General features: G+C 51.1%; 1 protein-coding gene across 3 annotated transcripts; it reads left to right on the forward strand.

Moving 5' to 3' along the window:
- The first annotated feature begins 2,013 nt into the window (after positions 1-2,013).
- PHB1 (prohibitin 1) lies at positions 2,014-12,605 on the forward strand. Of its 3 annotated transcripts, none has more exons than XM_074343028.1 (7): positions 2,014-2,135; positions 3,617-3,728; positions 5,086-5,247; positions 8,207-8,349; positions 8,478-8,594; positions 10,793-10,888; positions 12,232-12,605. In XM_074343028.1, exons 2-7 carry the CDS (start codon positions 3,641-3,643, stop codon positions 12,442-12,444), a joined length of 819 nt encoding a protein of 272 aa, XP_074199129.1. In that variant the 5' UTR covers positions 2,014-2,135; positions 3,617-3,640; the 3' UTR covers positions 12,445-12,605. The 3 variants fall into 3 exon arrangements, with proteins under 3 accessions (XP_074199129.1, XP_074199131.1, XP_074199130.1); XM_074343029.1 differs by lacking the exon at positions 2,014-2,135 and adding an exon at positions 3,056-3,079; XM_074343030.1 differs by lacking the exon at positions 10,793-10,888.
- The last annotated feature ends 11,101 nt before the right edge of the window (positions 12,606-23,706 follow it).

The following is a 23,706-nucleotide window of genomic DNA, read 5'->3' on the forward strand; positions in this document are numbered from 1 at the left end:
AATTATAAAACATATAAAACTGGTTTCTTTTCATATTTTCAACATTCCTGCTAGTGAGGTTGGAATAGAAGCAGACATACTAAGGCTAATCTTGACACATTCCAGAGCATCCTGCCTTGCGTTTCCTGGCCACAGCCTGCCTAACCAGCCACTTCAACGCCCTTCATTATTCATTCATTCAGCAAATACTTGTTGAGTGTCCACCATGTGCCAAGCACTGTTGTATGTTCTGGGAATAGAACAATGAAGACAACAGACTAAACATTCAGCTCTCACAGGGCTTGCATTCTGGTAGGCAGAGGAAAAGACTGTGGGCGGTTAGGGCAAACTCTTACACCACCTGCATAGTGCTGCCATGCACGTCTCTGGTCATTTGATCGTGCCAAGTGGGGACAAAGAAAGCAGACAGGGAGGAGAGGAATGCAGGAAAAAGAAGTTGAAGGAATCCAATCATACTAGAATCCAGAAATGGCCTTGGTTTCACTAAAATTAAGTGTCCACACGCCAGTTAGGTAGTATCTCAGCTAAGAATGCAAAATCTGAATCTAATCATGAGGAAACATCAGACAGATCCCAAGTGAGAAACATTCTTTTTTTTTTCCCCTCCTGTTTTAATGTGATAAAAGACAAAGAAGGTTGAGGTCAAATTAAAGAAGACTAAAGAGATATGAAAAATTAAAACAGTACCTAATTCTAGACTGCATCCTGCATTTGGTAGGGGGAGATTGCTATAAAGTTCATTATTAGGTCAAGTGAAAAAATGGAGTGCAGAAGGTAGATTAAATTTATACAGATTGTATAACAGGATGTCCTTATTCTTAGAAAATACAAAGAGAGAGAAGGAAAAGAGGGAGGGAGAGGAGGAAGGAGCAATTGGTAAGCTGCAAAAATTCATAAACAGAAACCTCATTCAAAATTGAGTTGGGAGGCCAGAAGGGTGAAATTTTCACACCCTACCAACAGGTAAAGATCCAACAGGAAGAGATACCTTAGCATCTCCAAAGGAACGTTACTAGGTTACTATCCAGCAGGAGGGAGAAAAAATTTCTTCTGGCCTGAATTTCTCCTTGCCCAGCAACAGTCCAGCCAATAAGACGGTGTTACAACTCAGCCAATGAAGAGCCACTACACTTCAAACCCCCAGTTTCCTCCAGGTCTTTGTTTATAACAGCCCCTCCCAACTCCAACTTCTCCACTATAAAAGAAAGGTCCTCTCCTTTGTTCTGCAAACTTGCCTCTGGGTTGCCATAGTTTGCATGTCCAGAGTCGTAATTCTCTGCTGTTCTCAAATAAACCCAATTTGCTGGTAAGATAACTGGCTGTTTTATTGTTTCAGATCAACAAAGCAAATGGAGCAAATTGTTAGCAACAGATGAATTTTGAGTAAAGATTACACTGTTTTTTGTGCTATTCTTGCAACTTCTCCTAAAGTCTTTAAAAAAAAATTTTTTTTCCACGGGACCCACACTCTAAGCCCAGCCCCTTTGCTAAATTAGTGCATGACACTGAATGAATCCCTTCCTCTCTCTGGGTCTCATTTCCTAGTCCAGATGGTTTCTAAGGTTCTCTCTGGCTCTAGCAATCAATGTTCCACAACTCAGGTGGCTTCTAGACAGGGCTTTTGGAAAGAAGACAGCCCCTCCATCTCTTAGCCCACCAGTTACTTCAGCACTACTTTCTCCAGGGTGTTCACCCGTCCTCTTTCAGCGGCCATAAACTTGCCCCTGCCCAACCCTGCCACCAACCCGCAGGCCCAGCCCCTCTTTCTGAGCGCCTTAGGGCCCATCTTCTGGCAGGCTGTAGCAAGGATTCAGGCCAGGCACGTGCATTAATCCCCCAAGAAACTCCAATCCCCAAAAGGCTTTACGACAATCTGGGCATTTAGTACCACCAAAGAGAAAAGGCTTTTCAGCGCGGGCCTGCCGGTGCATGGCTTTTTGGGAATCGTAGTTCATCTGTGACGAGCCGGGGAACTAGGCTAAGGGGACAAGCCACCCTTCCCAGAATGCACAGCGCTCGCCCCCACCAATAGGAAGTGCGGATCTTGGAAGGAGGGCGGGGAAGAGGAGGAGCTGCCCAGCGCACGCGCAGTATGTGTGGCTGGGGAATTCATGTGGAGGTCAGAGTGGAAGCAGGTGAGAATGGAGGGGAATTGCTGCGGCTCGCGTCCCGGCGTCTCTTGCAGACCCGGTCTGCACTCCCATTCGCATGGAGTTTGGGCGGGCGGGATGCGTGTGTGGATCCACCTCGGGCCGGAGGGGAAGGGAGTGAGCCCGGGAGGAGCCAGGGGTTGCGTAGAGTATGGTAGGTGTATATGGGGACAGGGTGAGGAATAATCCAGAAGCTGTGTAAAAAAAGGAAAGGCTGATGGGGACTCGGTGTTCTGGTCTCTGGAAAAGAATATTTAAGTGCACGTGGAGAGATCAAGGTAGCCTGAGAAGTTGCGGTCTGGGGAGGAGGAGCGGGGAGACCGAAGTGGACGCGGACGACGGGGCGGGGCAAGACAAAGTTAAGTGCAGGGGTGGATTCTAGCGAGGTCAGCGGTGCTCCCGCCCGCCCACCCCCCGCTCCAGGGCTCTCCCTCGCGGTGCAGCTATTGAGAGCCTTCTGGCCCATTTGTTCTTTTTTTTTTTTTTTTTTTTTTAATAGTTAAATGTGTAAACTTTACTTTAAAAAATTTTTCTTCTTAATTGAAGTATAGTCGGTTTACAAGGTTGTGTTAGTTTCTGGTGTACAGCATAATGTTTCAGTTTACATATATATATTCCTTTTATTAGTCTTTCACTAGCTCCCTGTGCTGTACAGTGGGACCTTGTTGTTTATTTTATATTTAGTAGTGTGTATCTGCAAATCCTGAACTCCCAATTTATCTCCCTACACGCTCCCCGCCCCCCCCCCCTTGCCCAGTAATCATAAGTTTGTTTTCCATGTCTGTGAGTCGCCCGATTCATTCTTGGTATGATAGCCCCAGAATGTCATCCAGCTCCTGCTTCCATGATAAAAGGACATCCTTATACCTGATGTGAGAAGCCGTGTGTGGTGAGGAGTTGAGCTGTGCCTTCCAGAATTTGACCTCCAGGTTCTAATCCTAGTTGCTCACTCAGCTGTGTGATCTTAGGCTCCTTAGGTTATCTCTCTGTGTGCCTCAGTTTCCTCACCTGCAGTGATCTTCATAAGGGTTGGTGTGAGGATTAAATACACAAACTGCTGTTAGAAGACTGCCTGGTATAAAGGCTAGCTATTTTGCTATTGGGGTCACATTGTTTTCTGTACCAGAATCACCCAGAACCACACAGCCTCTCTCTCCCAGGGCCCACCTGTCCAGGAAATGGGAAGGTGGTATGGTCTGGTGCTAAGTTCTCTCTGGGTATCAAGTCCATGCCTCCTTCCCCTTTTGAACTAAGTGCCCCAGACCCCTTTTCTTAAATGGCAGAAAAAGAAGAAAGCAGAGGAATTGATAATACATGTTTACAGGCCGCAGAGTGTTATTTATGAAATGTCCTTCAGTGGATGATTCAGAGCCCTCAAGAGTGGGGGAAGAAATAGCCAGCAGAGAGAGAGGGCTTTCTCTGAGGATTTGGGGATCAAGTTGTTTTGTTTGTTTTTCCCCCCTTAGGTGTGAGTGGGTCCAGCAGGAGACATGGCTGCCAAAGTGTTTGAGTCCATTGGCAAGTTCGGCTTGGCCTTAGCTGTTGCAGGAGGCGTGGTGAACTCTGCCTTGTATAATGGTAAGGTCACTGCCCTTTGCCGGGGGATTTCTATTGGTCTGCAGAGCCCATGTGACACTCCTGTTGGCAGCCGCTGTTTGTGAATGTGTTTGTGACCAAGAGGGCTCACCTACTGCCCTCCTGCGCCATGTGGTTGCCTGGTCATCAGAGCCTCTGTCCTTGTAGCCATAGGTTCACTCAGAGCCTTTATTCACAAAGAGCCTCCCAGCCTACTTGGATGTTTCCAGCTGCTCTTGTTAATTTAAAGTCATGCTGCACCCCCCAAATGCTGCAGGAGCGAGCCAGAATTTGGCTGGCCAGCTGAAATGGAGATCTCGTTTGTTCTCTCCTGCCTGTGTTTGGAGCAGCAGGGGCTTTAGACCTTTGGTGACTTTGTCCTGAGTGGGCGCTTTGGTTCTGCTATGGTTGGGTTGTTCCAGAGCAAATATCTTTGAGATGCACTGCCCAGCTTTTACCAGCGTGGCAGCGGTTCAGGCCGGCTTTTCTTCCACTTTCGCGTGTGACCTCAGGCAAGTTGCTTCCCCCTCCCTAGGCCTCAGCTTTCTCATTGGTCAGGCAATGGGGTTGCACTTGTTTTTTGTCTGAGACCCCCTCTAACTTTGATGGTCTCTGACCTTCACTGTTGGAAAGCAGCAGTAGATTGACCCACCTCGAGTGTGACTCTTGACAAGAGGAGGATTACTTTCAGTGGGAAGATAATTTGGACCAACTATAAAGTCCAAAAAAGCAGAGACAGAAAACAGCTAATCAGAAAAGCCTGCTTGGCTCCTGTGGCACAGGTTTATACTCTGATCTTTTTGGCCACGCCTGCACAGCTGGACAGTAATCACCATCACTAATTCCTCTCTGGATCAACAAGACAGCTCCATAGCCCCTTAAAATCTTAGAGAAACCAGGCTATTGGAAAGAAAGAGTGGGGCCTTCCAAATTTTAGGATTGCCATCATGAGGGTGCTGCTTCTGGGAACACTGGGTTAAACTGGAACCAGGAAGGGATGTGGTAAGAGTGAAGACCTTGGTGGGTTTGGAAAGAAGTTTGAGGAGGTGATTCCTGGAAATGTGTTGGTGGGAGTTTGGGGATGGAGTGGTTAATCAGAAAACTAGCAGCCAATTGTTTCAAGGAGAAAGATGCTGAAGATCCTGTGACCAGAGTCCTTGGAAGACACATGGGACGGGAAGTGGTGGCTTAGTTCTGTACCTGTTTAGAAGCCTCTAAAGACCAGAAGTGTGGGAAGACAGAGCAGGAGAGGGGAGACTTAATAAGTAAACAGAAGGCATCAGGGATCTTTTAAACACACGGTCATTTTGGTTAAAGAATGAGGGGATTTTTCTGACCCATCATTATCTTTTGTTCCTAGTGGATGCTGGACATAGAGCTGTCATCTTTGATCGGTTCCGTGGAGTGCAGGACATTGTCGTAGGGGAAGGGACTCACTTCCTCATCCCTTGGGTACAGAAACCAATTATCTTTGACTGCCGCTCTCGACCACGTAACGTGCCGGTGATCACTGGTAGCAAAGGTAAGGCTTGCCTGTGGGTCAGGTCAAGTAGAGAGGGTGGAAGGGGTGCTGTGGGATCCAGAAGGAGTTGAACTTCAGGTAGTAATAATTCCTGGCATATTTTCCCTGAAGAGTTTTATGTGGCTTCAGAAAAAGAAATATTCAGGCATGCCTCAGGGGTACTGCGGGTTCAGTTCCAGACCACCGCGGAAAAACAGATACTGTGATGAGGCGACTCACGTGAATTTTTTTGGTTCCCAGCGCACACAGAGGTTCTGTTGACCCTTTACTGTAGCCTATTGAGTGTGCAGTAGCATTATTTCTAAAGAAACAATGTACATACCTTAATCGAGAAAACTTTATGGCAGAGAATGAAATAATGCCATTTGCAGCAACATGGGAGGACCTGGAGATTATCATACTAAGTGCAGTAAGTCAGGGAAAGACAAATATCATATGATCTTACTTGTATGTGGAATCTTTAAAAATGATATAAATGAACTTTATGAAACAGAAGCAGACTCACCGACATAGAAAATGAACTTATGGTCACCAAAGGGGAGAGGAGGAGGGATAAATTAGGAGTCTGGGATTAACAGATATACACTACTACATGTAAAACAGATAAACATCAAGAACGTGCTGTACAGCACAGGAAACTATATTCGGTATTTTTTAATAACCTATAATTGAAAAGAACCTGAAAAGGAATGTGCGTATGTATAACTGAATCATTTTGCTATACACCGGAAACCAGCAGCAGTGTAAATCAACTATACTTCAATTTTTAAAAAATACTTTGTGGCTAAATATGCTAACCATCCCCTGAGCCTTCAGTGAATTGTAGTAGTAACATCATAGATCGCTGGTCACAGATCACCATAACAAGTATAATAATAATAGAAAAGTTTGAAATAGAGCAAGAATTACCAAAATGTGACACAGACATGAAGTGAGCAAAATGTTGGGAAAATGGCACCAATAAATTTGCTTGATGCAGGGTTGCCACAAACCCTCAGTTTGTAAAAATGCAGAGTCTTTGAAGCTCAGTAAAACAAGGTGTGCCTGTGTTCTTAAAACACACACACAGCTGTACACATTTGGAGAAAGGCACAAAGCTGTCTTTCCAGAGTTACGTAGTGATCCAGTTTTAAAGAAATCTCAGTGTGCCTCTGCTCCCCCGGTGGACCCTTCCCAGTGGTTCTTGGTCCCCAGGGTGACTGGAAGCCGATCTGCAGCCGTCCTGTTTGCTTTCATGGCTGACTTACCCTTTGCCTTCTTCCCAAGGCCTCTGTTTCCAGCCGTGCTGCCCTCACACTGTTATCTCCCAGGCCGAGGCCCACATCCTTGAGGGCAGTCTTGTGTCTCATGCATCACTGGATGCCCAGTTAGAGCCTCACATGAATCACTGTTCTCCCCCACCCTGCGCAGAGGGTGCACGGGCAGTGAATGGAACGGCAGGTGCTGGCTCCGCGGCGCTGTGTCTGCAGCAAGAGGAGGGGTGCGTGGATGTTGCTTCTCAGCAGATGTTTGCTTTCTGTGATGGTGCCAGGCTTTGTGCAGGGTCGGGGGGTCGGGTAGGTCAAAGATGGCTAAATTGGGGGCCTCTAGGGGCTCTGTCTAGATAGGGAGATAGACGTGTGAACAGGCAGTTAGCGGGGAGTGGGGTGAGGACAGGAGCCAGGGTCGTATGGCTTGTAGGGGAGCAGAGGAACGTGTGGCACTTGAGAGTGAGAAGTGCTTTGGGCCGAGGAGGGGAAGGGTCCGTTGGCATTGCCTGGTCTGTCCTGTCGCTCTTGGCCAGGAACAGGAAGGAGCCTCCTGTGAAGGCTCTGGCTTGCCTACTGCATCAGAGGAAATCAACAGTGGGGTGAGGTTAGTGGAGAACATTCATATTTTAACTTAAAAGCCTAGTCCTAAACTTCCCGCCGCTTTGGGATTTCTCTCTCTACTACTTTGCAGTTGTTCTAAGGATACATGATGCACCTGTCTGCAAAACTTGATAGAAGCAGGTGGAGGGTATAGCTCAGTGGTAGAATGCATGCCTAGCATGCATGAGGTCCTGAGTTCAATCCTCAGCACCTCCATTAAAATAATAAATAAACGTAATTGCCCCCCCTGCCCACACCCCCACCCCTGTAGGAACTTGGAGAGACCAGGGACTGGTGTGTAAACATTTCCCACTTCAGTGCCTGGTTCAGAACTCATCTCATGGGCGCTTGGTCCACGCTGTTGATGGCCGCAAGCAAGCTGTGTGGTGCGTTAGCTGTGAATTGTCAGGGGAAGTTGTTCCTCCCTCCCTGGGTCCTTTGGGCCACGTAATGAGAAGCAGCCTCTAGATGAGCTGATAACCCCTCACATCTGTTGTACATTTGACAGAGTGCTTATATATCTGTTTCCTCCTCCAGTTTGTCCCAGCGTGCCTGGAAGGCAGATGCAATCATCCCCATTCTCACAGAGGAGGAAATGAACTGAGATGGACTAAGGCTTAGTGAGGCCACGTAATTAGTCCACAGCAGAGTTAGGACAGCAACCAGGCCTGGGACTGCACTGCTCATGTAGTCCCGAGTGGACTGTTTCCACTGGGCCCACGATAACCTCTCGGGGGCACATTCCTGCCTTGGGCCACATTGACCAGGCCTCGGAAAGGCCTTACCCTAGAGTTCTTGGCGTTGGCCTGTTTTCTTAAAATATTCAGTGTTCCAGACATTCCACAGCACCTATTAGATATATAACCTGAATTTGCTTGTATCAGAGGGCGTTCAGGACACACTGAGTAGCTGTCATCACTAGAAACCTTGGAGAAGTTTTTACCTCTGGTGCGCTGCTGGATTCTCTACCAAGGAAACCACGCGCATGTGCTCGGCACCCTCTATGATGGGATAATCAGCAACTTATACATTGTAGCAAATTGGGGCTAGGAGAAGTCATAGAAGGCTACTGTGGTTTTTATCTTTAACTCCAGCATTTGTCCCCTAAGATTTACAGAATGTCAACATCACCCTGCGCATCCTCTTCCGGCCGGTTGCCAGCCAGCTTCCCCGCATCTTCACCAGCATCGGAGAGGACTATGACGAGCGCGTGCTGCCGTCCATCACGACAGAGATCCTCAAGTCCGTGGTGGTGAGTGAACAGGGCCTCCAGGAGACTGCTGGGTGTCAGGAAGAGCTTGGCGGTGGGTGGTTGGTAGGGGGCTGGGATTCCGCTTCCTCATTATCCTGACTGGCTCCTCTGCCCTCCCCTGGAATTAGGCTCGCTTTGATGCTGGAGAACTGATCACCCAGAGAGAGCTGGTCTCCAGACAGGTGAGCGATGACCTCACAGAGCGAGCAGCAACCTTTGGGCTCATCCTGGATGACGTATCCCTGGTAAGAGCCACAGGGAGCCTGTGGGGAGGGGCAGCAGCTGTGTAGGTGCCTGGCTCCACTTCCAGGCAGACACATCCATTCCTAGATGTGAGGCTTGTAAACATCAAACCTTCTTGACAGTATGAAACAGTCTCTTTGGGTTTGTTTTCAGACGGGGGTTTTTACCTCCCCTGTGCCACAGACAGTTTTCTTCTGATTTTTTTGGCCCTACCCAGGTGGTTCGTAACCAATAGATTTTTCACCTTCCCCAAAGTGTTTCCCAGAGCTCCCTGGGAAGTGACGTCTTGTTAACCCCGTTGGACGCAGGCAGACACTGCCTGGTAGAGACTAGAGCACAGCGTGGGTAGTCTTTCTTCCTCGCACAGACCTCCCAGCCTGAGCCCTGGGAATCTCCTGACACCTGGGGTCTGAAGCTCAGTGAAGCGAGCTCTGGGAGCTCCCCAGGAAGGGTGACAGAGTGCGAGTGAATGGTTCTGTTCCCCGAAGTCTGGTGCAGAGGAAGGGCAGGGACGTCTCTGAGGCATAAGCTATCCTCTCGAGACTGGTCTGTGTGTGTGTGTGCGACACCCGATGCCATGATGCAGGCAGCAAGCGGTGCAGGCAGGGTAGCGCTTCAGAGTGAGGAAGGTGAAGGGAAGGGGTCATGTTTCTGATTCTCTGGGAAAAGTCATTTGGAGTGATCTTTTCGAGTGGTGAGGAAGGTGTTTCCTGTTCATTTCTGTGCATCGCCCGGGAAAGGCACTGTTTCCCGCTCCACATCTGTGCAGCTGTTTACACAGTCCCCGGCACCCAGCTCTAACCCGGGGTCCTGCTCCACCCTTGCAGCAACTGCCTGCCCTCAGAGAAGGGCTCGTGGACTCCCTCTACTGGCGAGACGCCAGGCTGCAGCTGTTTGGCTTCTCTGACCAGAGCCGTTCCTCAGGCTCTCCTGCTTAGTGTTCACCTGAACTCCTCGGCTGTGAGAAGAGGCTAAGTAAAACCTAAGGAGAAGCTTGGCATTTTGCTTGACTTTAACCACATGCTCCATTCTGGAGAAATGCGGGCTGACCACAAGAAACCGTATCTGAGAGGTGTGAGAAGAAAGTTAGATTTTTGTGGGGAATTTGCTGCCCTCAGCTGGCCCTTTTAGAAAGAAATTTTATTCCTTAATTACACATTTCATTCTCATTTCTCAGGATTGTATTTTCTTCCCCCAAATTTGAACAAGGGTCCAGAAAGGGAGCAGGCAGAGAAGGAAAGCTGCAGTCTAAGAGTTAGGAGTGTTACAAATTCTGGGAGACAGTGGACTGGGACTTACTCTGGGAGAAGTTTGGGCTCCTCATATGTTTTAAAAAAGCATACTGGGAGATTGGGAGGATGGGGGAAGAAATGAAACAAGTAGAATTTGATAGCAGAACCAATGCTGTTCACTCCTTTCTTCCTTCTTAATAAAAAGCTAGATGAATAAATTACCCTAGACAAGGCATTGGGGTGCTGAGATCTGCTCTCATTGTTTGCGTTGTCACTATAGATGGTCACTTCAGTGAAGTCTCCGTCACTCACTTTATTAGGGAAGGTGTATGCATAACAGAATTTTAAAACTTCATCCTAAGCAATAGCTTTACCTGCCTTCCCTTTCTTTTAAACTCTTTACCAGAAGCACTCACACATAGGGAATAGCATGATTTGCAAGATCATGGTTTGGAAATCTCTCTCGTCCTCTTCCTGTTTTGTGGCGGAGGTGCTGTGAGAAAGAAGTGGACTGGTTAATCCATAAGCAGAGAGCATCACGCTCTTGAATCCCTGAGAACCAGCTGCACCCCTCACTCTCAGGCTCAGTTTTCCATCTGATCTCTCTGGGGGCTTCAGACAGGCCATCACAGGACCTTGGAAGAGCGCTAGTCAGTGGTGGGGTCCTGGCACCCACAGGTCTCCTCCCTAGGGAGGTGGTCAGTTGGAGTAGATACCTTCTGGTGCCCATGGGCTGTTTCCTACCTGAGAGGGACAGAAAGACGTACAGGAGCCTGTGGGGCGGCCAAGGATTCCGGGCTGTGGACCCAGTTTGGACGCAGACGTGGAGGTGGAAGGGTGGTCTGGCCTCACGATGCCTCCAGCTGCTGGAGCCATAGCTGGCCACCCCCTCCGGCAGCTGTGGGACCTCACGGCAGTGCTGTCTAGCAATCACACCGCCTTATCTCGTGCTCACTCTCTCCCCTTAGACGCATCTGACCTTCGGGAAGGAGTTCACAGAAGCGGTAGAAGCCAAGCAGGTGGCTCAGCAGGAAGCGGAGAGGGCCAGATTCGTGGTGGAAAAGGTGAGTGTGCGACCAGATGGCAGGAGCCCCCTCCCCTTTCTCCTGTGCTCGGCCTCCACGTCTGCTGGGTGGCCTGGAAATTCATCATCTGTCATCTCTGCTTCCGGGATCATCAGAAGGGGACTGAAGGGACTGCACTCCTGCAATTGGTTCCAGAGTCTTTGGGGCCTAGTCAGGGATATGTGAAGTTATGTTCCTAAATCACTGAAGGGTGATTTTTTTTTCCCACTTCCCTAAGATCAAAAACACTCGCCCACAAATAAAAATGTTTCTTCTGGAATATTTTCAGCTTCACTGGGGAAGTCATTTTTAACTGCGATGACACAGTGAAAGCTGACAGCAAAAAGGATCAAACGTTGCGCCAGATGCGCTATCGTCACTGGGGTTTTTTCAAGCACTAAACCCATCCAGATGTGTCGGGGTGTGCTGGGACACCGTGTATCTGCATAGAGCCTGGTCTTCGGGTCTTTGCAAAGGTGCATTTATTTCTTGTAACTCCCTCTCCCCAGCACTAATTCTCTTGGAGTTGTATTCCTAATCCAAGGCACTTTAGTTCTTAGAATCAGGAAAAGGAAATATATGGCTGGACATTTAACTTTAGAGAATATAAACTCAGTATCAATGAAAACTTTTTTCCTCCTTTTTCCGCCTACCTCCAGCACCTCGAACACGTCCAGAACTGCGCCTGGAGATCGGTACTAGGTGCTCAGTAAACATTTGTTGAGTGAGCCGTCCCAGAGCCTCATTGAACAGCTCTGTGTTCATTTCAGAGAGGCTTGCTCCTCTCCTCCTGCGCTTGTGAAGGTCGCGCATCGCAGATAGATACCCTCCTACTGACGAGGGAAGGGGAAGCCCGGGGGAGCTTGTTCTGGGTGCCTGAGTTCCTGGTCAGGAACCAGTTTAGCTCACAAGCAACCTGAGGGAGCGTCATGTGCCTGCTGCTCCTCCTCAGCTGTGCTGACTTCGATGCATCATTTTGACTTGGGACTGGAGAGAAGGATGAGCCTGAGGACTGATTCTCCTTTCCTTTCTCTCCTGCTTTCCTTGGCCTGGGATCCTCCTGGCTCAGAGTAAGGTGGCTGGGCTGGGTTGCTGTTAATATTATTGAAGAGTTTGAAATAAGACAGCTATTCATACAGCCAACAGAAACGTGCCTCTACAGTGGTGAGCAGTGGACATTACATGAGAGAGGAGGATTGCTAACCCCTTCTGGAGGGGGAGGTAAATGCCCAGAGGTCCTTCACGACCCAGTGAGGCTGCCTAACCTGGCCCTCTGGAAGCTGTAGCCCACTGTCCAGCGCCCCGAGGTGTGATCTTGGTCCCTCTCTGCCTCCACTCCTTAGGCTGAGCAGCAGAAGAAGGCAGCCATCATCTCTGCGGAGGGTGACTCCAAGGCCGCGGAGCTGATCGCCAACTCGCTCGCCACCGCAGGCGATGGCCTGATCGAGCTGCGCAAGCTGGAGGCCGCAGAGGACATCGCATACCAGCTGTCCCGCTCTCGGAACATCACCTACCTGCCCGCCGGGCAGTCGGTGCTCCTCCAGCTGCCCCAGTGAGGCCCGCCCGCCTGCTCCTCCTGGGGCAGCTGGACCACTGCCCGATGATCCTCTACACCACCTTCCTTCCGCCCCCGCCCCAGAAATCACTGTGAGACTTCATGATTGGCTTCAAGTGAAGGAAATAAAAGTTAGATCACCTCAGATCTGTAATTACTCTATCTAAACTGAAGCTCTTTCATTCTTATTTCCATCCCCTTTTTTATCCCCCTCCCTACCAAAAATTGCCAGGTGCCTCCACAGACCATCCTGGCTCCCCTCTTTGGCCTGCTGGCGCCCAGCCTAGGCACTGGCAGTTGACAGAAGGAAGGCAGGGCTGTATGTGTGAGAAGCTGGGAGCACAGCGGGCAGCCGTGTAGCCTCCAACCTGTGGTTTATTCACAGTTGGAGGAAGATGGCACACACAGCAGAACTGTGAACACAGGCCTCAGTTCTCTCCAGCGGTTCCTGCACAGACCGAGCTGAAGGCAGGTGCTGGGGAGGCGCAGAGAGGAAGCGATCTGTCTCTTGCCATCAGGCTGATTGTCTAACTGGGGCCAGCGGAAGCAGGTGTGTACAGACAGCGAGGATTGAAGAATCTACCCTGTGAAGGTGGGTGGGCCTGATTTGCTGCCCCCCCGGGGTCCTAAGACTGGAATGGACTTGGCTAGTGAGAGAGCAGGCCTGGACCGAGATGCGAGTCCTGTAGACTTCCTCTCCGCCTCCCACCTTGGTGTCTCAAATACCCGGTGGAATTCCAGCTTGAAGGATTGCATCCTGCCGGGGCTGCACATGCCTGCTAAGGACGTGCGCATCCTGCGTTCCTGGCCCCCTCGTTCAGAGACTGCCCTCCTAGAGGGCTCTGCCTGTGCCTTGAAGGAAATGACCACAAGAAGAAAACAGTTGTGTGTAAACCGCTGTCAATAAATGACACCCAGACCTTCCAGCTCAGTCTTACGGGTTTGTTTTGTGGGAGTCATGGGATTAGACCAGAGCAGCCTGGCACTTTATGTGTGCACGTGTTTGTATCACCAGCTAAGACAGAATCTCCAGCAAGGCAGAAAATACTTTGGTTTCAGAAAACACTTTGTGCCGTGTTCTAGCCCCGTCCCCAGCCTGAAATGGATCTCAGTGGTGTCAGGTGAGGTTTGTCGTGACATGGCACGTCTTAGGAGGTAAAGGTGGGTGGGGGTTCGTCAGCTTCCCCCTTGTGGCTTTTGGTGCCACTGCTCACTGGGAGTTGTGGGCCCACCCACCAAGCAGACAGGAGTGAGCAGTCGATACCAAATACACGTGTGCCGGAGCCCTCCGCGCACTCTGGTTAGACGTCCACATCGTTAGACGGCTTCGGGTGCCCTTCCTGTCGTACACTTAAATTGCTTATTCTGCTTTGCTTTGATGAGGAAATGACCTGGCATTTGAAGGGAGGCCAGCTTTATGCATTTTGAATGGTGGGGGGACCTACAATTGAGCAATGATCCATGCAAATCACCCACCCCAAATCCTTTTAGGAACGAAACAGAATGTGCGGTGAGCACTCAACATTGACTGCTCTAACCTCTGCTCTCAGGTGAATCCCTGGCTCACCACCTGGCCGAGGAGAGCAGTCTCAAGAGAACTCCGCGGGCTGGTCTCTGACCTGGATTCTGCATTTCCTTCCTCAGAGTGTTTGGGCCAGCTGTCAGCTGGGAAAGGTGGGGACGCGTGCGCACATTTGGGGTGGGCTGGGGGCTGAGTTCTCCCGGTGCTGCGCCCTGCTGTCCTCCCAGTGCCTCTCTGCAGGGATCTAGTCCCTTCCCACCCTGGTGAGCACTCAGACCAGGGTGTAATGGGCTCCTGACCCTCGGCTGGACCTCCCACCGAAACCTCATTCTCTGTGGTGCTTGGCAGGCCTCCCAGCTAGCCCCCCTCCCCGCCGCCTCCCTGGCGTCGGTCATCCCAAGGTATCTCCTCCCACTTGGGCTTTTTGCTGTAAGAGTAGTGAGGCCTGGGAATGGTGCGGTGCCTGGACTCACAGAGCGTGTGACGGCTGCAGCAGAAAGAGCCTGATTCCTAAACAGCTTCCAGACCAGCTTCCCCTCGGCCTCCCTCCTTCCCTGCTGTTTACTGCTTTGGACACCCTTGGGGGCGGGAGCAGGAGGCTCCTCTCTTCCCCAGGCCCTTTATAAAATCGCAGTTGTGTTTCATGCCTTTCGCAGGAGATTGGGTTTCCTACCCAGGTGTCTCTCCCCAGCTTCTGGGTTCCCTCTGCCTTCGGATCAGCCCTTCAGCACAGGCAGGCAGGTTCCTGCTGGTTTCGCCTGTAGCCTCCCCGCCACTGACGGTGCCAGGGGCAGCCCAGGGGCCTCCTTCTGCCTTGACTTCCGCCAAGTAATTCTTTTCACAAATGTTCAAGGGCTGTTAACTGGCTAACGAGCCCGAGTCCCCTGATGGCCTCTGGGTTCCTCCAGAAGCTGCCACAATGGGCCTTTATCAGCTCAGGATTCTCTGGGCCCCGATCAAAAGCCCTGTCCTGGCCTGGCCAGGGAGGGGGCTGAGCGGGGAGTATCTTCGTCCTTCTGTCCTTTGGTCAGGCTGAATAGCTCCCTTGTTCAGGCTCCGAGGGTCACAGACTAGGAAGGCAGTGGGCCCTGGATGGGGAGGAGGAGAGAAAACCCTCGAAGAGTTGCTATTTTCCTTAAACTGCTGCTAGTTTTATACAAGTTCCGCCAGCGTGGACCGATGGGGGAGGAGCTGTGTGGTCATCCCCGGGCGGGTCGATTTGAAGGACAGCGAGAGACAATGGTAACTTCATACCTGGCTTAGCAAATGCTGTTCTAATTGCTGGTCCGGCCTCAGCAGGGGGACGTGCGGTTAGGACCTCCCCTCAGTCTTTGCCATCCGCCAATCTTGTGGGCAAAGTAGCGCACCCTGACCGAAAGTAACCTGGGTGAGAAGGTCGCAGGAGGCTGCAACTGATTTCCCTGTCTTTCCTAGGCCTCCTGCTCATCCTGAACACCGCTCCAAACTTCATTTTTCTAAAGCAGATCTCATCCTCTTCCTGTTGAAAAACCTTCAGAGGCCACTCCTCCCTGGCTTAAAGAAGGGGAAATGTCTTGTCCCTGCATTCAAAGCCTTCCGCCTGCTACCTTTCTAATCCATCCAACTCTATTTTGCCTTCACCAGCCTACCTAGTGGCTCCTGTGGGGTGGGGAGTGTTTGAAAATGCAGGTGGAAAGGGGCAGCAGCTCCTGGCATTCGGTGCTGGGGAGGGGAGGTGGCAGGGATGCTATGAGACCTACTTGTGTGAGACAGACTCTACAACAAACTGCCCCCAAAGTAACGCCAGTAACATCCGCCCTTTGGAAGTACGCTCCAAACCGAGTTCCTCGCTCTTGTCTGCATGTCCCCCATACTTTCACATCAGCCCCTGTGCGCACTTCATCCCAGACAGCCCTTCCCCCACATTTCCCAGGTCCTGATGCCCCCATGCTTTGAGTGCTAGCCGAGACTCTTTGTCTAACACGAAACTTCCGCTGATGCCCGCCTCCCCCATCCATTACCTCTCCCTTGCCTGAACTCCTGATCCATGTTCCCAAGAGGCACTTAGCGCTCTCTTAGGGTTGCAGTGTGTGTGTGTGTGTTCTCCCTCCTACCCTACACGTATGGAGGGCAGGATCTTGATGTGATTCAATGTTCTCCCTTCTTCCTTCCCCAACCACCCCCTAAGCTTTTCCCCAAGTCAAACCTGCCTGGCTCTCAGTGGGAGTTACTGAATGTCTGTCGGGTGAGCAGATGAAGGAATAGAGACAAAGGACTGAGGTTAGATGTGAGGGCTGGAAGTCCAGGCCATTGAGTTCTCCCACGCCATTATGTTAAGTTGCCTCAAGCTATTGTGAATCAGGGTCCAGCCCAACCCATCGGCTAACGTCCCACCCTGAGCCACTCCCCAGTCTCATTACCCTCCCGCTTCCTGTGGCTGCCACGTGCAGACTCTCCCCTCGCTGCTGCCTGCCCACAGCTCACCCTCTCCTCCTCCGTCTGGAACACCTCTCCTCCCTCCCTCAATCCCTGTCCCGCTCTGTCTCAAGCCCAGCTTAAAATCCCTTGTCTCCAGGAATTTGCCTGTGGCCGACCCCTTCCCAACTTCCCTGGCACATAAGGTCTCCTTTTATTAAAAAGGCGTTAGCTCTGGAACTCTGGCAACACAGGGGTTGAGAACTGAACAAAAAAGGGAGTGAAGAGGCCTGCCCCAGCTGGTAGAGGCTGGGATGCTTTGGCAAGGCCAGTTGCACATGGCTGGAAAAGAGAATGAATGGAAATGTTCTGGCCTGGGGAAACCAGTTTATAGTTGAAAGAGAATGCCTTTGCCCAGGATGCTGGGTGGAGAGGGAGGAGGGTATCTTTCCAGCAACCTCCACTCAAGCTACTTCAGAAGAGAAAATGAGGCTGAAAGGGCAAGGCTACTTTGGAGGAGCTTAAAGCTGTTGTCATCCTGGGAAGATAGGACAGACCACCTGGATTAGCCAGAAAAGCCTTTCATCAATGCTCTAAGTTTGGCTGAACGAGCTGCAAGCACTTGGGTTGCAAACTGTGGCTTCGGACCACGTGCAGCTCGCTGCTGGATTTTGTACAGCTCACCAGCCAACGGTGCTTTTCACACTTTTAAATGGCTGGGAAAAAATCAAAAGAATACTATTTTGTGACACATGAAAACCATACGGAAGTCAACCTTCAGTGTCCGTGAGTCGAGTTTTGCTGGACCAGAGCTGTGTGCATTTGCGTTACACCAGCAGAGGTGAACAGCTGCAACCAAGATCACATGGCCTGCAAACCCTGGAGTATTTGCTCTCTGTCCCTTTTTAGGAAACGTCTGCTGATCTCTGACTTAAGGGGATTAGGTAGCCTCGGAGAAAGGAAGAACCCTGGGATTTGGAAGTCTCCAGCACCAAGGAGGGCTGAGGGCTTTAAGTCAGATACAGTGTAATTGTCACCCGAGTCCTTGGGTGTATCTGTGTCTGAGGCTGTAGTGAACTGACAAAATCACCCTGCGGCCGACACCGTCTGTTCTCTGTGGCTGCACGTGGTTCTGAACCAGGCAGAAGGTGGGAATGGTGATAGCAGACGGGTGGGAATCAGGAAGGAAGGACTCAGTGGCCCCCTAGAGGGCTGAGGATCTCCAGGTCTGGGGTAAAACCTCTTCTTTTCCACCCCACTGTCCTCCAGGAAGGGTTTGCTGCTGGACGGTCCTTCCCAAGCCAGGGGAGGCCACTGCCAAGGAAGGGAGCCCAGTGCAGCAATGACTCCGAGAAACAGGAGCCTCTGGGACCTTAAGCCTCTGGGTAGAGGAGTCTCTTGGTTAAGAGCATGTCTGTCCCAAACAACCAGAGACCCCGAGGGAATGCACAGATGCTCCTCCTTGTGGATTGTGCCAAACCTAATCTGCTCCAGGTGCTCAGCAGCAGGTGCGCCCGGCCGTCTGACGAGTGACCGCTCCTTTCCCTTGCTTGCCTCCGCCAGCCCCCTATGATGAAATGCCATCTCCCCCTCCCATGTCCATAACCCCCCTGCTGCACTCACTTCCTCCTTTCCTGTCTAACTCCACCCGCACTGGACTCTCAGCAGCACAGGACTGAGCAGGAGGCTTTCAGATCCTCGGGAACCACCCCTTCATTTGGAGGAGGAAGGGGAGGAGACTTGTCCAACGTCCCAAAGGGTGCAGGCGGCAAGACCAAGGGTGGAATCCAGGTGTCCCCACTGTCTAGTGCTGTTTCCACCCCGTCTCTCAGCTTCCGGAGGGCTCCTTGCCCTGGAAATCCTTTGCACTCAGAGGTGGGTGAGTGCATGTGGGGTCTTCATTCCTCTCATGAGCACACGTCCATCCCCAGCTAGACCATAGCAGATGGGAGTCAGAGACAATGTCTGCTCCGTAAGGCCCTTCACGCCAGGGAACTGCAGCAATCTTTGCTGACTCTGAAACTCCGAGCTGGCCTGGACTTCCCAGACTTCTCCCTCCAGAAGGCAACTAAGTTTGTAGAAAGAGCATGGGTTCTAGAATTAGAACGTTTGTGTTTGGATTCTGATGCTGCCACTTACTAGCTTGGGAGACCTTGGGTAAATCACTTAACTTCTAGCGTCCCTTTTTTCTTATCAAAACCAAGGACATGGATATCCACCTTGCAGTGTTAAGGAGTTGTGGAGATGAGAGATGTGAAGGCGTTTGGCAGGGCTCAGCACACAGTAGGTGCTCAAAATACTCTGTGCCTGTCCCTGTTTGTGTTCTAAGGGGCTGCCTGCCTCTCCCTAAACGTCAGAGTTCGGGAAACTTCTTTGGAATCCTGAGATAGCAGCGGGCATCTTTATGCCCCTGATTCCATGCCAGCTATTGAGAAGGGAGCTAGGGACCATCGTAGGTCTGACCATGGTTGATTCAAACAAGAAGTTGTAGGAGGAGTTGAGTCCTGGGCTCCTCCTCCCAGGAGCCCAGATGTCTTGGGACAGATGACTTGATCTAGCATTCAGGAAGCTGTGTTCCGGCCTCTTTTGAGGGTGGGGGTACAGACTGGCTGGGCAAATTTCAAAGTGCGTTCTGTACAAAGAATTTGTGCAAATCCCTTCATAGTTCCATATCTCTGGTTCCCCATCCTTACAACGAGGGGTAAACCTCCCAGTGGTTTGCCAACGTAGCTCGGAGGAATGTCGAGCAGGTCCAGCGGGGCTCATTCCCCTGCTACAGCCAGAGCAGTGTTGAGTTTAGCAGTCTTACAGGAAGGCCTCAGTCACTGCTGTCATTCAAAGAAAGGGCTCCACAGCTACGGAAGTGTGAAATCCCCTGACCTGGAAGCTATTCTCAAAGGTTCCTTTCATCTCGCAAGGCTGTTTCAGGCCCAGCCCGGCGAGGCTGTAGCCTCTCTTCTCCACCAGATGGCAGCAGCCTGCCTGCTGCTGTGGGTGCCAGGGTGCAGATGTTCAGAAAAAGATCCCAGGGAAGGGACTAGGAGGACGTTAGCACCAGCTCTGAGGCTAAGTAAATAGATCGAGGTGTGACCCTCTGCAGACGACTTCCTGATACAGAACCTCCCGGGCACCTGTGCCTGTAAATATACCAAGTGTCCTGCCCCAACCACCAGCCAAACTGGTGCTACCCCTCTCTCTGCCGGGTGGGAGATGGCCACTAGCGCAGCTTTAACTCTTTCTGAAACCAGGGAGGCTCTCAGGGTGCTGAGTACTCAGGCTTTGGCAGCCTGAGGTCAGTTTGGGGAGCCCACCCAGTTGTTGATGAATTCAGGAGACACGGGGGGGACATCAGATTCTCCTTTGGAGGCCCCAGGAGTTTCCTTCCACTTTCCCAAACACCCATGAGGAGGAGCAATATCAAATCTGCTGGACTTGGGGGTGGTTTGACCTTTCACCTTGTAGATGCTCTATGAGTGAGCACATCTGAAAAGGGCAAGTGTCACGTACACAAGTTGGGTTGGTCCATTCGTTCATCTAACAATGATTATTGAGTACCTACTGTGTGCAGTCGTGGACTAGAAGCTTCAGGGGATTGGAAGATGAATCAGACACAGGCCCTTTATAAAGAGGCGAATACGACTCAGTCCAAATGGCAGGTGATCAGGTCGTGTCTATTGAAGTCATATTGTGTGTCTTCTCCCTTCAGATTTCTGTTTCTTATTGTTTGGTTCAGGTCAAAAGTTAAATGATGAGGCCATGAAATGGGGGAAGAAACAGGGAAAGGGCGTGGTAGAAAGGAAGCCAGAGACCATGCAAATGTTTGCCACGAGGAATCCACAAAGCGGAGGTCGAATGGGCCCCACTGTGACTGATGTGGACAGACCTTAGAGCAAAGCACTTTCCCCATCTTCTCCCATCGACTTTCCTGGAGTATTTGCGATCCTAGCTCTCCAGTTTCCTCTTGCAAACGCACACTGCCTGGTTCTTTAAATTGGCTTAAAAAAGAATACTTATTGGTTTGATACTTTTTCTTTTAAATGATACAGAGAAGTATAAAGGATAAAACAGAATGGACCATAACCCATTGCCCACAGGTGATATTTAAATATATATATCAGTATCATATACACATCACTTAAAAATGCAAATAGTACAGGAAGATACATAATGAACAGTGAGTGTCTTCCCACCACTTTTCTCCCACAGTTCCTCTTCCCAAAATAACCACTGTTATTTATTTTTTGTTTGTTAATTGCCTTTCAGAAAAAAAAGCCATGCATTCAGGAGCACATACTTCTCCAAGCCCACATGAACCTGTCCTCTGCTGTCCTGGTTGTTTACAGAAAAGGGACCCCACTGTCCTGTATCTTGCTATTTTCATTTACTGAAATACCTTGGACATCTCACCACCGTGACGCAAACAAGCCCGCCGCATTCTTTTTAATGGCTACAGTGTTACCCCCGGTGCGGATCTATGATGTTTTGTTGTCACCAATCGGCTTTTGGAGGATTTGGTGGTGGTTTTCATGTATTTTGCTGTTGCAGACAAAACCACAGTGCTTGCTGCTTGATTTTTCAAAGGGTCCAAGGATCTCTGCACAAGATTTCCCCACAGGGCAAAAGGGCTGCGCCCAGGGTCCTAGGAAATCATCTTTGGGGTGAGGGGATAGCACTGCTTGAGCCCCTAGAGCTGCCCAGATGCTTCCTATTATGAACGTGTGACTCTGACTCCTTTGGGGAAGTCGTTACTCCACCCCCTGTTCCTGCCAAGCTGGCATGGCTGCTACCAGGCTAGCCATCCAAGCGTGGCTGCCCCGGGATGGGTCCTCAGTCTGGAGTCCCAGCCGGTTGGTTGAGGGCTTGCTGGGTTGGTTGGTGGACTCCCTGGGGCTCTTGGCTCAGGCTGGGGCTGCTCTGCTTAGCTGGTGTTCGTGGCTGCTCTGAGATTCACAAACAAACAGGAAGCCAGGCCACTTCCTCCTTGCTGGGGCTGGTCCCCCGTCCTTATCGCCCCCTTGGCCCAGAGGGGAAGGGGCAGCCCAGGGTTCACAAGGCAGCTTCCTGGCAGAGGTGGTGGGGGAGTTCTGGGCCCCATGGCCAGGAAGGGCTCCCCGGCTCTGTGCACCTATTTGGCACACAGCTGGGACAGCCTTACTGAGAATCAGAGTGAGGCTCCAATCTCTCCCTTTCAGGAAGCCTTTTCTAATAAAGCCTACCCTGTCTGGATCCCCCTTACCCCTTTGGTTCTGAGATGGAGTTCTTTCGAACTTGTAAGCAGCTCTCTGGGTGTTTGTGGTGGGAGAATGTTTTCTCCCCGAAGGCAGCACCCACATTTTCTTCTGCCTGTTTCCAGTACCCACCAGCACGGCACTCTGTTCATGGGGGATGCCCAGTAAATGTTTGTAGACTGAATGACTGACCGATTCCAAAATGGTTGCTAGAGAAGAAGGGAGAGACAGGACAGGGTTGCAGTCCTGGCTCATGGTGGGGACAGAAGGCATCACTGCTCCTGATTGACCCAGACCCTGGGGCAGCTGAACAGTGGGGAGTGGTGGGCTCAGTTAGGAGAGACTGAAGATATTCTGTCTAGTCCACAAGTCCCGAAGGCCCACTAGACCACAGGGAAAATCAGTTTCCTGGTTTTCAATCAGTAATCAGTTAGTTACCATAAAATTTAGTCAGGGGGGTGCCTTTTTTTTTAAGGAATTAGAATTTTAAAAACACACAGCCAACATAAAAACAATGCTGAATATATTTAATCCTCGCTGCGGTGACTCAAAGGGCGCAGTAGGATACGGCGGTGCCCGGGGCGGTCATTACGACTATCAGTTACCTTGAGAACATTAGCCGTGGGCCCAGCCACCCGCAGTGAGTCACTGTCAGTTGCTTAAAAAAATCTCAGCTATCAACTCAATTAGTCACCACTGTTCTCTTTTTGAAGAAAGCTGAGCACAAAAACCAAACTTAAAAACAAACAACAATAACCAGGAAACCCTAAAAGCCCAGTTATCTTCCCTCAGCAGTCGGTCTGGGCTTCAAACAAAAGTTCCTCTGTTAAGCACCTGCGGGGCCGAGGAGCCTGTGCGCTGCGGGGTTGGAGACCGTCGAGAACGGAGTGATGGGGGGTCAGGCTGGGGCCAAGGTGGAACTCGAAGCAGGAAGGGCTGCCTGGCTGCGGAGACCTACAACCGCTGCCACAGGAGGGTGGGGAGGGGGTGGGACCTCCTCCTGGAGCTGCGTCTCCAAATCTGCAGAGACAGAGCAGACCACGGCCCAGCAGCTCCCCTGATGCCTCATCATGTGGTCACACAGGTGGACTGAGAGGTGACCCTGGTGGCCTGATGAGCACTCAAGCGCTCCTTGATTCTCACCTGGCTCCATATACAGTCTCTCAGCATCACAGCAGGGTCAGCTCCCTCCGTGCCCCATACAGTTTCCAAAGCTTCAAGCAATGGCCAGTTTAGGGTATTTACTCCAGAAGCAGAGAAGGGAGAGTTGAACAGAGATGGCAAAGGGTGAGGGCAAAGGCTGTGCCCAGCAGTGAGGCTGCAAACTCCAGCCTCCAATGCTGGCAAACCACCGCCAGCAGCCCTGCCTAGTCCCCACTGGACAGTAAGAGGTGAGTGGAAACTTCAGGTTAAAAATACCCAGGCTTGTTGCAAAGAGAAAGAAGAACAGGAAGGAAGTGTGGGGAAGCAAGGCAGAATAGACAGAAAGCCCCAGAGAAGGAGGACGAGACGTTATCAATGGCCGGAAGTTGATCAGGTAGAACAGGTGCCTGAGGGGCTGGTGGGCTGGGGGTGGGACCCCCGGCATGGCTCAGGCAGACCCTCCCAGAGAAGTGATCTGGACCCACCGAGCCTAGGATTCAGATCTCCGCAAAGAGTCTTGGCCCGGGAACGGAGTGGCCAGGCAGCGGGCCTCTCCTAAGGAGAGTGGGGCTTGGGTGACCAGAGGGAGACTGTCGTGTCTGTCATTCTCTCTTAGTGGAGAAAGCCACTCGGCCCCACCGCTGGGCAGGGTGGGAGGGTGTTCAGCTGGCCTTGGAATCAGCAGGCACTCTTACGGAGGAAAGAGAGCAGAGAGAAGGCTGCTGAGGTGGCATGGCACCGATCAGAGCTCTGGATCCGGGATGCTGAGCTCCATGACCCTGGACTGACACGAAGCTTCTCTGTGCTTCAGTTTCCTCATCCGTAAGATGGAGATGCCAGGAGTGGCGACCTCATGGTGTTGTAATACGGGTTACGTGAGTTACAATACCCAAGGCTTCTAGAACAGGACCTGGTACCTAGAATTGCTTTTTAAGGGTTCACCATCGGAGGTGGAGTAGTGGGCAGTGAAGGAGAT

This window comes from Camelus bactrianus, chromosome 16 (assembly GCF_048773025.1).
Source record: "Camelus bactrianus isolate YW-2024 breed Bactrian camel chromosome 16, ASM4877302v1, whole genome shotgun sequence".
Lineage (NCBI taxonomy): Eukaryota > Metazoa > Chordata > Mammalia > Artiodactyla > Camelidae > Camelus > Camelus bactrianus.

What these genes read in the sequence shown, in the direction of transcription:
- PHB1 (XM_074343028.1), top strand. Translation starts at nt 3,641, where the DNA reads ATGGCTGCCAAAGTGTTTGAGTCCATTGGCAAGTTCGGCTTGGCCTTA. An exon ending in GAACTCTGCCTTGTATAATG is followed by an intron (nt 3,729 to 5,085) that starts GTAAGGTCACTG and finishes TTTTGTTCCTAG; the next exon opens with TGGATGCTGGACATAGAGCT. An exon ending in GGTGATCACTGGTAGCAAAG is followed by an intron (nt 5,248 to 8,206) that starts GTAAGGCTTGCC and finishes TTGTCCCCTAAG; the next exon opens with ATTTACAGAATGTCAACATC.